The sequence below is a fragment of the Geotrypetes seraphini genome, chromosome 11 (genome assembly GCF_902459505.1).
Source record: "Geotrypetes seraphini chromosome 11, aGeoSer1.1, whole genome shotgun sequence".
Lineage (NCBI taxonomy): Eukaryota > Metazoa > Chordata > Amphibia > Gymnophiona > Dermophiidae > Geotrypetes > Geotrypetes seraphini.
The window spans coordinates 51,928,377-51,942,631 of NC_047094.1; the positions used below are offsets into that span (position 1 = coordinate 51,928,377).

General features: G+C 42.4%; 1 protein-coding gene across 1 annotated transcript in view; it reads right to left on the bottom strand.

The window, feature by feature from the left end:
* ATP6V0C (ATPase H+ transporting V0 subunit c) overlaps window positions 1-13,677 on the bottom strand; it is a 45,385-nt gene extending 31,708 nt beyond the window's left edge. Inside the window, exon 1 of the mRNA XM_033963950.1 lies at window positions 13,608-13,677. Coding sequence (XP_033819841.1) covers window positions 13,608-13,677 — 70 coding nt within the window. The remainder of the gene's footprint in view (window positions 1-13,607) is intronic.
* Window positions 13,678-14,255: the final 578 nt, after the last annotated feature.

Below are 14,255 nucleotides of genomic sequence, written 5' to 3' on the forward strand. Positions count from 1 at the left end.
TTTTCTTAAAGGACCCACGGCAACAAGAGGGCATCCGTTGAAAATCAGGGGTGGGAAATTTCATGGTGACACCAGAAAATATTTCTTTACCGAAAGGGTGGTTGATCGCTGGAATAATCTTCCACTACAGGTAATTGAGGCCAGCAGCGTGCCAGATTTTAAGAAAAGATGGGATTGGCATGTGGGATCTCTTCATGGAGTACGTTAGGGGGTGGGTCATTGGTGTGAGCAGACTAGATGGGCCGTGGCCCTTTTCTGCCGTCATTTTCTATGTTTATGGGTACGACCCACTAGTGTCTGGATTCATCTGCTGCTAATGCTAAGGAATAAGCATCATGATTTGGCCCCGAACATTGGAGACACCAGATGAGATCCAGAGATGACTGGGAACAGCACTTACAAGCACAGAGAAGCTTTTGGACGTAGAAGGGAAAACAGCTGATGCAAAATCAAAGAGCTCAATGGAGAGAAAGAAAAATAGCCACTCACCCTGAAAAAAAGATCAATGCAACTGGCTGGAGCTCAGGCCTAAGGGGTCCTCTGAAGTAAAAAAACAAAAAAAACACAACAACAAATAAACATGCCTGGGCAAAAAAGGCACTAGGGACACTGGAAGAGTTAAAGATACCCACAGGGAAGACAACACAAAAATGTACAAGTCTGACCTCTCTGTACCACAGAAAACTGTTGTGAGAATATAGCCTGCTTGTCCTTGGAGAACAAAATAGGTGTCTGCGTTGCTTGTGCTACCCCCAAAAGTCAACACCTATTGTGGTGGTGAGGTACTGCCAAACAGTATAGTCTGTTGTCTGAAAGTACCTGAACCAGGCAAATGCTATCCCAGCTGATATCCTTTCCCACCAGTTTTGCTAGCATGCTTCTATGGTCCACAGCATCAAAAGGCCATCTCGGACACCATACCATTCTGGCTGCCTTTCAATGATCTACCTCTAGCCTGGAAATACTACCTCCAGAACACTCACTTCATATAGCTGGAGATGTGTGAACCCATATCCTGAGAACAGGCAAGTGGAGAGGTGTGAATCCAGCAAGCTCTAGCTAGATTAGGTGGAGACCTGTGTGTTTATTGCTGCCTTCCCTTTAGAGTTGGGTCCTCAGTTGCTGGTGGCTAGGATTTCAACAGAGAAACTGACTGAATAGGCAGAACACAGAAATCCTGCCAAGTCCATTCACAGAGGAGTAAAAGAAAATGGAACCTGTCCAATGAGAAGGGAGGAGAGGAGGTAACCTAGTGGTTAGAGCTGCTGCCTCAGCACCCTGAGTTTGACCCCAGCCTTCTTCCTTGTGACTCTGGGCAAGTCACTCAACCCTCCACCATGCCCCAGGTACCATAGTATGAGCCTGCTGGGAAAGATAGGGAAAATAAGTATCTGATTACTAGTCAATGTACTATAAATTGCTTTGGGTGAATCTTCATGAAAAAAAGCACTTAATAAATTCTAATAAATAAATATCAGTGAAACCAGATCCATTGATAAAAGGAAGATGAGGACTAAGTTCTGCCAACATGTAGGCTGAAGGCTTAGGAAGAAACTGCAAGTTAAATTTAGAGACCATTCGAAAGGCAAGAACTGCTTATAAAAACTTTTACACACAGATATATTGCAGCATAACCTCTCTACTATTATGCTTCCTTTAAAACTGGTCACCACCAATGTTCCCTCTAAGGATTGATGAGGTGTGTGCAAAAAAAAAATATGTATGAGCGACAAGTTAAATACTCCACAAATTTATGAGCAGACGCGGAGGACGCATTTTTAAACAAATGTAGTTTATCCTTGTACTCCTTATGTAATTTTAATCATCTATGGATATGTTTGTATGTTTATTGTTCAAATGGTTTTATTTATTTCCCCAAATTTATTTTTGTTATACGCATTGAAAATATTTGATATTGCGTTTAAATCAAAATCTCAATAAACTTGAAACAAGTGCCCGTGAGATTGTGGGAGGGTTAAATACTCAAAGCTTAGAAGAATAACAATTTACTTAAAGTTTTTGCTACGCCAGCTTTCTGGTATCTTTATATACAGTGGCGTACCTAGAATATGTAACACCTGTGGCCCATCATTTTTTGGCACCCCCCCCCCCCATCTGTACGAAAAACATGATTTTTAGTAACAAACCACACGTCACACATAAGTACCTAGGAAAAGGCAGCATCTTACATATTGCAGTGAGCAGTACATCAATACACCCTTTGTAAAACTAAACAAGCCAGACCAGCACAGATCAATCCTACACCGTCAATCCTAACAGAAAACTATGTCTTTCGAACACACAGAACACAGAAAACACCTTCGCCTAGTACGGAATATGTCATCACAAACTAACCCCTCACCCTTTTACAAAACTGTAGTGTGGATTTTAGCCACAGTGGTAACAACCCTGACGCTCATAGAATTCTGAGCATCAGAGCTGCTACCACCACGGCTGGCGCTAAAAAATGCTCCACAGTTTTGTAAAAGGGGGGATAAAATAGAAATACACAGCTTCAACGCTCAGGGGTGCCCAAACCTTTTGGGCTTGCGAGCTACTTTAAAATGACCAAGTCAAAATGATCTACCAACAATAAAATTAAAAACCACAAAGCACACTATTCGCTGAGAAAATGTTAATTATCATTCCTATTCTGGGTTTTTTTCAAAGAGGTCAAGGAAGATGACTCTATGCATTGTCACCTCAGTAACAACCATACAAAAATAGACAAATATACCCCCCATCCTTTTTATTAAACCACAATAGCAGTTTTTAGAGCAGAGAACTGAGCTAAATGCCCAGCGTTGCTCTCAACGCTCATAGGCTCCCTGCGCTAAAAAACACTATTGCGGTTTAGTAAAAATATAGACAGCATATATAAATTCAGACACATTTTGATCACTAAATTGATCACTAAATTTTAAATAAAATCATTTTTCCTACCTTGTCTGGTGATTTCATGAGTCTCTGGTTACACTTTCATCTTCTGACTGTGCATCCAATCTTTCTTCCCTTCTTTCAGCCTGTATGCTTCCTCTCCTCCAGACCTCATTCCCTCCCCTAATTTTTTCTTCCTCTCTCCCTGCCCTTTTTTTCTTTTCTCTCTTGATGCCCCCTTTCTTTTTTTCTGTTTCCCTTCTGTCTCCCTGCCTGCCCGCTTTCTTTCTCCCTACCCTCCACAAAGCCACTGCTGCCACCATCGGGGGAAACAGGCCCCAAAGCCACCGCCGCCACCATTGGGGGAAACAGGCCCCAAAGCCACCGCCGCCACCATCGGGGGAAACAGGCCCCAAAGCCACCGCCGCAACCATCGGGGGAAACAGGCCCCAAAGCCACCGCCGCAACCATCGGGGGAAACAGGCCCCAAAGCCACCGCCGCAACCATCGGGGGAAACAGGCCCCAAAGCCACCGCCGCAGCTGCCCCAAGCTCTCTCTGCTTCCCACCGGGCCAACCAGCATTCCCCCGACGTCAATTCTGCCGTCGGAGAGGAAGTTCCGCCCAGCCAGGCAGCGATTGGCTGGCCCGAACTTCCTCTCCGACTGCAGCCTTAGGGCGGATGCACAGCCGGGGCGGACCGCCCCCCCTTTGTAGGACACTGAAGACATGGCAGTGGCTCCTCTCACGAATCCCCACCTGCGTCGGAAGTCCGATGCAGTCGGGGATCTTGAGAGGAGCCGCCGCTGCATCTTTTAACTTTAAAATACAACTTTTAACTTTAAAAGCCGCTTCCTCTCACCTCCTCCCGCCCTCCAGTGAGCGACAGGGGAAAGCGTATGAGCAACGCCACTGAAAATAGTGAGTGATCGCTCATGCGCTCACCTTAGGGGGAACACACCTTATCACACTTTCACAGTCATCGTGACGCCTCTTCTGGTCAAAGCACTTCAGATTCTCATCTCACATCCATGTACAGTTTCCTTACGATTTCTGCCTCCCCTCGCCATCCCTCTTTCTTCCCCCTCCAAAAAAAAAATAATAATAATGAGTTCACTTTTCCAGGCCCAAAGGTTAATATTAACATTAGACCATCCCTCAGATATTTTTGGATAATTTAAAAATACTATGTGCATTTTCCTTGCTCAGAGCAGGATATATACCCTCAAGAGCGAGGTATGAAAATTGCACCCTTAAGATACTTTGTAGCTTTTTGATAGGCATATTTAGATTTGCTTTGCAAGCTACTATTTTTGTTTAGGAGCACTGTAATAACCCTAAGCAGTAGCTCACATACAAACAAAGAAACACAACAAATAGTAACAGACAGGTAAAAGACCAGTGGTCAAGTTCCATGCCCTTCTAGCCCTCCAATGCCCTTCATACAGATAGCTTTACATTTCAACAGGAAAGAGGCCTCATCTAGGCAGGGCAGGATTAATTCTTCGAGGGCCCCTAGGCACATATGTACACTGGGCCTCCTTCCTTTTCCCTTGGTCTGGCATACCTTCTTCCTTCCCAACATGCCCTGGCATCTCTTCCTCCCTCCCTTCCCTCCATACCCTTCTTCTGTTCCAGCCTGAATTTGGGGACTCCAGATTTGTGATTCCCTATGCTGATTTTTCTTAACTTTCACACCAGAGGATGCTCACTACTGGGCCTTTTATTTGCACACACATGGGAATGGCATGCAGTTATGTATCCTAGCCAGGAGCAAGGGGATCTCTACATCAGAACAGGGGCTAAAGCAATTTAGAAGTGTAAGGGGGGAGGGGAAGACATTGTAAATGGGCTATTACTTCTATCGGGAGACACAGGCACATGCAAGCGATAGATACTGAAGTGCAGAAGCCAACCCTCCTGAGTCTTGTGGGTTTTAGGACTGCTCGGAGCACCAGAGTCTGGAGGTAGTATAGGGTTTGCAATCCCTCTACTTGCTGGCAGTTGCAAAAGATTGCCATCCCCATGATCTTTTATTTTCCCGCATCACCTTCCTTTCCGTCAGTTAACGCTCCTTTCCCCACACAGATCCAAACCAGGAGCCCCAACAGAAGCAGGAAGGAGGGTACACTGGAGGACTGGAGCCCACAAAAGCTGGTGGGGATGGGTCTCATCTGCCCGCCGTCTGCGCCATGTGCTGTGACATTTCTGACCTGAGTGGAGGCATGTGGGCGGAAGTGTGGGTAGCGTTGTCCAGGAGGTTCCTTTTCAGAGGGGTCCTGATATAGCAGCTTTTCTCACAAGCTGCCGGCAGCTGCTCTGAAGTTTTCCCTCTGCTGCAACTTCCTGTTTCCGACAGGGCAGATAGCCGCAAAGAGGGAAAGCTTCAGGACAGTCACCGTCAGTTTGTGAGAATGGCTGCCATGTCGGGCCCCTCTGAAAAGGAAAATTTAGCTTTTTAATAAAGTAGTTCAGTTGTCCTGTTTGTTCCCTAAGACAATGTCAGACCCTAGGCACATGCCTCTTGGGCCTACCCTTTAATCCGGCCCTGCATCTTGGTTATAAACCCACAAACCCCTAAGATTCTGATATTGAGCTATCAGTGAGAGAAAATAAAAAGCTTAAAGTTAAGGATGAACTATACTAGTACACATTCTCCATAAAAGCTCACCTCTGTCAGTGTGCTTTACAAAAAGCTGAAGGATCCATACTTGCCAAAAGACTTCAATGGAAACAAGTATGCAATTCTCATCTTTGTCAAATCTATACATATCCTGCAACACGTCAGTCAGCTTCATTACAAAATCTGCTTACACTATGTTGAAAAACATTTTACTATCTGTTTTTTAACTAGAACCAGCCAGCCTACAAATAAGTAATATGCAGTGCTACGTACGCCTAGAAGCACTATAGAAATAAAGTAGTAGAATAATTTGGTTTGATAATATTTGATATACCGCTAAAAACCATAGTATAGCAGTTTACAACTCCATTCATATACATAGTAAAACATTTTAAAATTATAACATCTCATACAACAATTGTTTACCGTAGTCATTTTGGTTTCATATCACAAGCAGTACTTCAAGAAATACAGTTCTACCAAACACAGGAATGTCCTGGGCATCCAGTCCTGCTTAGCAGTACATGCAGTTGGCTTAAATGAGTTGTAAAAAAGTCACTTCCCTGCCCTTCATTACCTATTAATGAATTTAATCATTAATTCAACTCTGCAAATACTTGCTGAATCAAAAAAAGCAGGACAAGTGTGGCCCCACACACTGAAATCCTGCTGGGAAATCTTTGTATCCTTCTGTGAATCCTATAACTGAAAATGAGGGAATTTCACTCAGATCATCAGATATAAGAGACAAAAAAAACCCCCAAAAACTTGTACAGCAGGTGTAACATTTTCTTACAAAAGAGGATAAGATACTCATAATATGCGACAGATTGACAACTTGTACTGTAAGATGGCACTCATGTGACCTTTTAGCAAATGAAATTTAGTGCTAACCACAAGTTGATTTAGATATATCAGTGAAATAATAGTCAACAGAGGAACCTAAAAAGGTCATAACAAAAGTCTATCCTGGGTGGCCAATATATGGTTGCAGCTAACCAGAACCTGTTTTTTCTGCTACATGTTTACTATCATCACAAAGTCTATTTAGTATTCCAACAAACTTCTGAACATACCACACACAAGTGTGTTTGTTTGTTTCACATCCTTATTCAGTGATCAGTAAACTAACCATGTACTGTATTTGGTTTGGTATGACAACAGTAAAAAAAAAAGTAAGTGAAACCAAGGAGTCTCCTTTCCACAAACTGAGCATCTTGCTTATTTGAATTCCCTACCCCTATTTGTTGAAGATTGGAATACAAGAATAGATGAATTTTAACACCTTGATCTTGCACCTTATAGCACAGTGTAGCTCTGTGGCTATTTAAGGCAGTTGAGAAAATAAAGACATCCAGCCAGCATAAAATAGGAAAGAATTCTCCAGCATACTGCCCATTAAAGCCTGTATGCTCAAAGATGCCTGGAAAACAAGAGACAGCATCTTAAACGTAACATATAAGAATTGCCATACTGAGAGACAGGCTACACACATCACTGTCATAAATCTTCATTTTTAAATATTTTAGGCACCTAGAAGACCAAGGGTATGTTTTACCCTTAAATGCATAGCACACAACCGTGCCTACCCTGTTTCCCCCAAAATAAGACACTGTCATATTAATTTTGGGCCCAAAAAAAAGGCACTTGGTCTTATTTTTTTTCCTTGTACAATGATTATCTCTCCCTTCCTCTCCTCCACTCAAATTCTTCCTATTTCCTTTCATTCCCCCACATGTGCAGCATCTTTCCTCTCCTCTCACCCATCCCATTGTGCAGTATCTTTCTATCCCTCCCCCCTCCCTCCCATCCCCCTTGTGCAGCAGAACAGCACAGTTACTTACCGTAACAGGTGATATCCAGGGACAGCAGGCAGATATTCTCACATGTGGGTGACGTCATCTATGGAGCCCCGACGCGGACAGCTTTTCAAGCAAACTTGATTGAAGATTCAAGTTTGCTGTGCAGCACCACGCATGTGTGCTTTCCTGCTCCACTAGAGGGCGCATCCCCTCCTCATGGTCTCCGGTTCATATAACCAGCTAAGAAGCCAACCTCGGGGAGGCGGGCGGGTTGTGAGAATATCTGCCTGCTGTCCCTGGATAACACCTGTTACGGTAAGTAACTGTGCTTTATCTCAGGACAAGCAGGCAGTATATTCTCACATGTGGGTGACCTCCAAGCTAACCAAAAAGGGATGGAGGGAAGTTGGCAATTCAAGAAAACAGATTACGCAAAACCGACTGGCCAAACTGGCCGTCACTCCTGGACAGAGTATCCAGGCAGTAGTGGGAGGTGAAAGTATGAACCGAAGACCAAGTGGCAACCTTGCAAATCTCCTCGATAGGCGTTGACCTGAGGAAAGCTACAGAAGCCGCCATCGCTCGGACCCTATGTCCCGTGACTCGACCGTGCAGCGCGAGACCAGCCTGAGTGTAGCAAAAGGAAATACAAGCAGCCAACCAGTTGGACAAGGTGTGCTTGGAAACTGGGCGTCCCAACCGATTAGGGTTGAAGGACAAAAACAATTGAGGAACCGTCTGATGAGACTGAGTGTGTTGAAGATAAAAAGCCAACGCCCTCTTACAGTCAAGTGTGTGAAGCGCCACCTCGTCCGGATGAGAGTGGGGCTTTGGAAAAAACACCGGAAGAAAAATGGACTGATTGAGATGAAAATCAGACACCACCTTAGGCAAAAACTTAGGATGAGTGCGGAGAACCACTTTGTCATGATGGAACACAGTAAAAGGCGGGTCCGCCACCAATGCCTGCAGCTGACTAACTCTTCGAGCAGAAGTGAGTGCAATCCGGAAGATCACCTTCCAAGTGAGGAACTTGAGATGAGATTTATCCATAGGCTCAAATGGATGTTTCATAAGTTGAGCCAGAACCACATTAAGATCCCAAACCACAGGGGGAGGCTTGAGAGGAGGATGAACATTCAAGAGACCCCTCATGAAACGAGAAATCAAAGGATGAAGGAAAAGGGACTTTCCGTCAAGGTGCCGATGGAAAGCAGCAATCGCACCCGAATAGAAGTCGTCTTATGCCACACTCGGCAATGCTTATTGCCACACTGGCTCATGCTCCCCTCCTGCCCTGTTGTTAATCAAAAACACTTTTAGTTCTTAAACTTATGGTTTTTAAACAAGGACTTAACTTTTAGATCCCGGGCAGGGTGTTGTTGAAAATAGGCAGTGAAATCGTTGTGGCTCTATGATTCACAATCTCACCATGGCAGCTCTGCCGCAACATTACACTGGTCCACAGCCCTGACGCAGCCTGAGGGCGAAACGGACAGCTAGCTTAATGTTAGCGAAGGGACTAGCGCAGTGACAGCAGGAAATATTGAATAACAACGATTTCACTGCCTATTTTCAACAACACCCTGCCCGGGATCTAAAAGTTAAGTCCTTGTTTAAAAAACATAAAGTTTAAGAACTAAAAGTGTTTTTGATTAACAACAGGGCAGGAGGGGAGCATGAGCCAGTGTGGTTAATTCCCTTTCTAGTGTGCTCGTGAAATATATACAACACACGGGGATCTGAGGCTCAGCCCCCTAGATAGTAACTAAAAGGAATTAAGTTTATGAGCTATTCAGAGTGGATTTACACCTCTGGATAACTTGGACTAAGAAAATTGAAATGACATTTGAGAAGGGTATTTTTTGAAATTAATATATGTTTTTTTCTCATCCTGTATATAATTTTGGTGATTACTTCAGCACTACCCAGACAGTGCTATGGCAATCTGTTCCAGTATGAGTAACACTGAACCTAGTTAGGCATAGAGCAACTTAGAAATTGCCAATTAGAATATCAACCCAAGTTGTTTAATGCCACAATCTTAGCATTTATACGGTACTCTGAATAGGCATAACAATGAGAATTGATATAGGTCAGAGGCAAAGGCATTAATTCATTCCACTTGGTTTCCAGTCTTATATTAACAATTTAAAAACACACTCCTGCAGAATTAAGCAGTTCCTTGGGGAAGGGATTTTGAAATTAGTTCATCCTTTTTTTTAATAATAGCTCAAAGGAGTTATATTTTGGTATTTTTCTAACCCTGAAGAGCATGCAATCTAATTTTGCACCCGAGTCAATGAAGGTTTAGAAACTGCAACCACTACTAGTAGGGCTAAAACTGGCATGCAAACAGCCTAACACTGGATAGGATGAGTTTTTAATTTAATAGCCTTGCAGCCAAACAAAAATAAATGTATAGTATATACCATGCCAATCAGGAAAGGCTAAAATGGCCAGAGCTCTTTAGCATGGAGAAGAAATAGCTTAAGAGATATGATACAGATCTATAAAATACTGAGTGAAGTGGAATGGGTAGACATAATTGTGTTTACTCTTTCCAAAAATAGTAGGACTAGGGGGCATGCAATAAAGCTACTAAGTAGTAAATTTAAAACAAACTGGAGAGAATATTCCTAAACTCAATGTATAATTAAAAATCTAGAATTTGTTGCCAGAGAATGTGGTGAAAACAGAATGTGGTGAAAACAGTTAGCTTAGCAGGGTAAAAAAAAAAAATCTGGATTATTTTCAAAAAGTCCACAAGCCATTATTAAGAAGGCATAAAGTGTGTGTTGCTCTTTTAGGTTCTTGTCCAATACTTGTGACCTGAATTGGCCACTGTTGGAAAAAAAGGATACTTGGCTTATTGGACCTTCAGTCTATCCCAGTATGGCAACTCTTATGTTTAAGGAAAAATACACTGCAAACTGCTGCAATTTAAATTTTAAAAAAGAAAAAACAGAGGCGAAGGAACAGGATCCGCATGAATATGAACAAAACAAGTAGTGAAGTCAAAATAAGGAGGCCAAACTGTTCAAGAAGTTCAAAGATTATCACTTGAAAGTCTCAAAAAAATAAGTCCTTGCTTCTGACAGTAAGAGAAAAAAACTGGAAGTACTAGACTCAACATAGCCATGTCTTAGCAAGAGTACATACAACAGGAGTCTACTGTCCATAGGACCAAATCCAAATTATCAGGTATAAGTCAAATCCAGGAATAAGCAAAAGGCTGGTCAGTAAGGATAGGCCACAAGCGTTACTGAAAGAGAGTATATCAAGTTTTTAAATAAAGATACAGATAACCAGAGTTGAGTCCAGTTCCTTCAATTGTTTCTCATTGATTGATGCAGACTTTTTTTTTTTTTTTTTTCTGAATAAATTCAAGCGACAGTCTGAACTACTTGGACTCTTTGCCTTCTGGTCAGTAAGGATACACCACCAGTATAACTGAAGACAGTATATCAAGTTTTTAAATAGATACAGATAACCAGAGTCGGGTCTAGTTCCTTCAATTGTTTCTCATTGATTGATGCACAAAGAAAAAATTTAAAGTGACAGTCTGAACTACTTGGACTCTTTGGCCTCCTTATTTTGACCTTACTTCCTCTTCCTATTTAAATCCTCATGCTCACTTCACATAAAAAACCCTTTTTATTTTAAGATACCTGAAACTATGTACGAGGGTGGTTTGAAAAGTTTGGTAAAAAAGCAAGTTAAACATCGCAGTCTCTATCAAGGGCTATATACACTTAGTCCAGCATTTCCAATTTTTTTCATACCGTAGGAAAAATATCTTATGAAAAAATTGAAAACCCGCTGGACTAAATATATAACCCTTAATGGAGACTACATTAAACTTGCTTTTTTACTACTTTTTCAAACTACCCTTGTATTTAGCATATAATAATAATAACTTTATTTTTATATACCGCCAGCTATCTTGCGACTTCTAGGCGGTTTACAGTAAAAGAGATTGTGAATACAATAAAAGAAAATGTAAATACAATAAAGAGAAGCTTTACGTACAATGAATTAAGGAGTTTAGCAGTATACTTCTCGTACAATGAATTAAAGAGTAAAGCAGTCTACATCTGATAATATTAATAATGTTAACAACAGTTTGTGTGTTGCAAGGCCCGGAAGTGCCAAGCTGTTTGCTCAGAAGTAGAAATATTCCGTGACTTGAATAGAGTGTTCGTAGTTAGTGATTAGGGGTTGGGGTTAACAGTTTGCAAGTTTAGTTATGTGATGATGTTACGAGGGGGGTTGATGTTCCGGTTCGTTGCCTAGGTGTTTCAAGAATAGGTAAGTTTTTAGGTGTTTCCTGAATTCTTCATAATTGTTTGTGTGTGCAATGAGTTTTTCTAGGTCTTTACCCCATATGGCTGCTTGATATGATAGCAGTTGTTGATGGTGTCTCTTATATTTGCACCCTCTAGCCGGTGGGGAGACAAATTTCATGTGTGTTTTTCTTTCGTGTCTGTTGGTTGGGAATGAGAAGAGATCTGTGATGTATTTTGGGGCTAGACCATATGTACTCATAAAGCTATAAAATGAAAGGTACACTAAGCCAAAAAGCCCCTATGTTAACAGCTGTTTCATGGCATGATGTAAACAAAATCCAAGGTAAAGTAAATGGCATGAGGTAAATAAATCCAAGGTAAAGTAGATCCGTAGGTAGTTTCTTTGTCCACAAGCAATGGAAGATTCAAGCAACTTGTCCAAAAATCACTCATCATGAGTGTCACATCTATCTGAATACTTTAACCTTTGCAGTATGCTGATATCATAAATATAATATTACTTGAGTTTACTATCCACACTATCATTTTATTATGTCATTCCACAGGCAGTCCCCAGGTTAAGATCAAGTTATGTTTTTAAAGCTGTTCTTAAGTTGGATTTGTATGCAACTCAGAACTTGTAGATTTTAAGATTCTTGCTGCTTACCTCTGCTCCCAGCTAACAAAAGGGCCAACTGTCCCTGAGCCAGTGTTCCCTCTAAGGTACAGCATACACAACCACACACTTCTTAATGTGGCATATATCATTTCTGAATCTGCTACAGAAGTGTAGGGGTCTATGCCACTGGAAATACTGCTCAGTGAAATCAAATGAAGCAGCAACCACGTTCTCAAGTACGAGTCATACTTAAGTTGGATATTTGTAACTCGGGGACTGCCTGTACTGTGTTTAGCTGTGAATACTGTATTTCTGATACTAAGTATCTAGGATTCAGTTTGCCATCATCAGTTTTATGCCAAGCTGTACCCAATCTCGGGTGAATCATTTCATAGAGACAGTTAATAAATCCCAATAAAAGCCACTAGGTGCATAAGTAGATTTTTGAACTCTGGCTTCATTTAACAATCAACTTTTACTTGGCAAATAATTTCAGAGGGGCCTTATAGAACTTATAACTCATATTTAGTTTCCTAGCTATACATTCTCTGAAAGCTTTTGAAATTTGCTCGGCTCCTAGGCTCGCTCCACATCAGACCAATAAAAATGTCACGAACTATAGGTGTTTCCTAAATACATCAAAATAGCTGAATATAATTTGTGATACGATTAAAATCGACCTTCTACTTCTTTAGTGGTAGAGTCTAGAGATCAGTTTATTTTGTAAAAGCCATTACATAATTTGATAACTCCCTTTTAACCATTCCGTGCATCAGCTTTAGAATTCCTACTTTTAGCAGCAAAACCCTCCACCCTTCTAATCAGGTGATAATCGGGAGGTGGGTGGGGAAAACGGAACCTCTCATCCACTCAAAGACACCATAGGCCCCATGACGTCATCACGCCCTGAGCGCCTGTCTCGCCACCTGAGTCTTCCCGACCAGCGGCTATGGTTGCATAAACGATCGGTGATTGGTCAAGAGCCAAACGTCACACGGAGCCGACGTCACCCCGAAGAGCCGAACTGAACGATGGCTGGTGCAAGGCGCGGAAAAAGACGAAGCTTCCCGAAATGTCCCTGAAGGGAGCAAGGGCGATAGCTATAGGAGCCCAGCATAGAAGAGCGAAGGAGCTAAATAAAGCCTTCAACATAAAGCATTAAGAACCCTAACGTACACAGCCCACAATGTGTTATAACATAAGAATGAAACAATCCCCCATTCATCCCAGGGGCTGAAGGGGACAATATCATCCTCATCACACACACACAACGTTTCAATGACCCAGGGGCTGACACCTACTCTCGATAACAGGAGGAAAAGGAAACACACAAATATGCAGGTAGAAAACTAAAGAAAGGGGGGGAGGGGGTTAAAAAGAAAGCAATTTCTCTCTTACCACTAAAGACCATGGCAGCCGAGGCGCCCATGACGGCGAAGAAGGAGGCATATTCAGGAGAGCTACTCATTTTCCGTGCAGGCTCCGCGTTAGCTTATTCCTTTCTTTCTCTCAGGGATGTTTTCTTTAATAACCAACGAACAAGAGATCACCCAGGAATCGACGTCAGCTTCAACGCGCGGAAGCGGGGTCAAGGGGAACTTTCAGTGCACGGTCCGCTGTCAAAAGAGCTCTCCGTTGCTTACTTAATGCTATCTGGATTTTATCTTATGTTACTTGGGAAAGGGGCAGGAAAAGCCGAATTAGGAAGAGGAGACAGGCAGGCGGTGCAGCTGTCACTGCTAACGCCTAGTTCAGACACACCAAAGTGAAAGAGGCAGGCTGAGCGCCTGGATCTAAATACCGCACCGCAGCACAAAATGGCGGCTCGGTCATGTGACGCGGCAGCTTTGTAGGCAATGCGTCATCGCTCCGCCTTCTTCCTCTTCGCCCTCCCTTCTTGGATTAAACCACTTTTTCCTCCTCTGTGGGAGACGCCCATCACCTTGCTAAAAACGAAAATTGTCACTTGATTGAGCCGTTGAGATTTTTTTTTTCTTGAAGCAGTTTACTTTGCTATTTTTAAGCGGGTATTCATATTAGAAATAG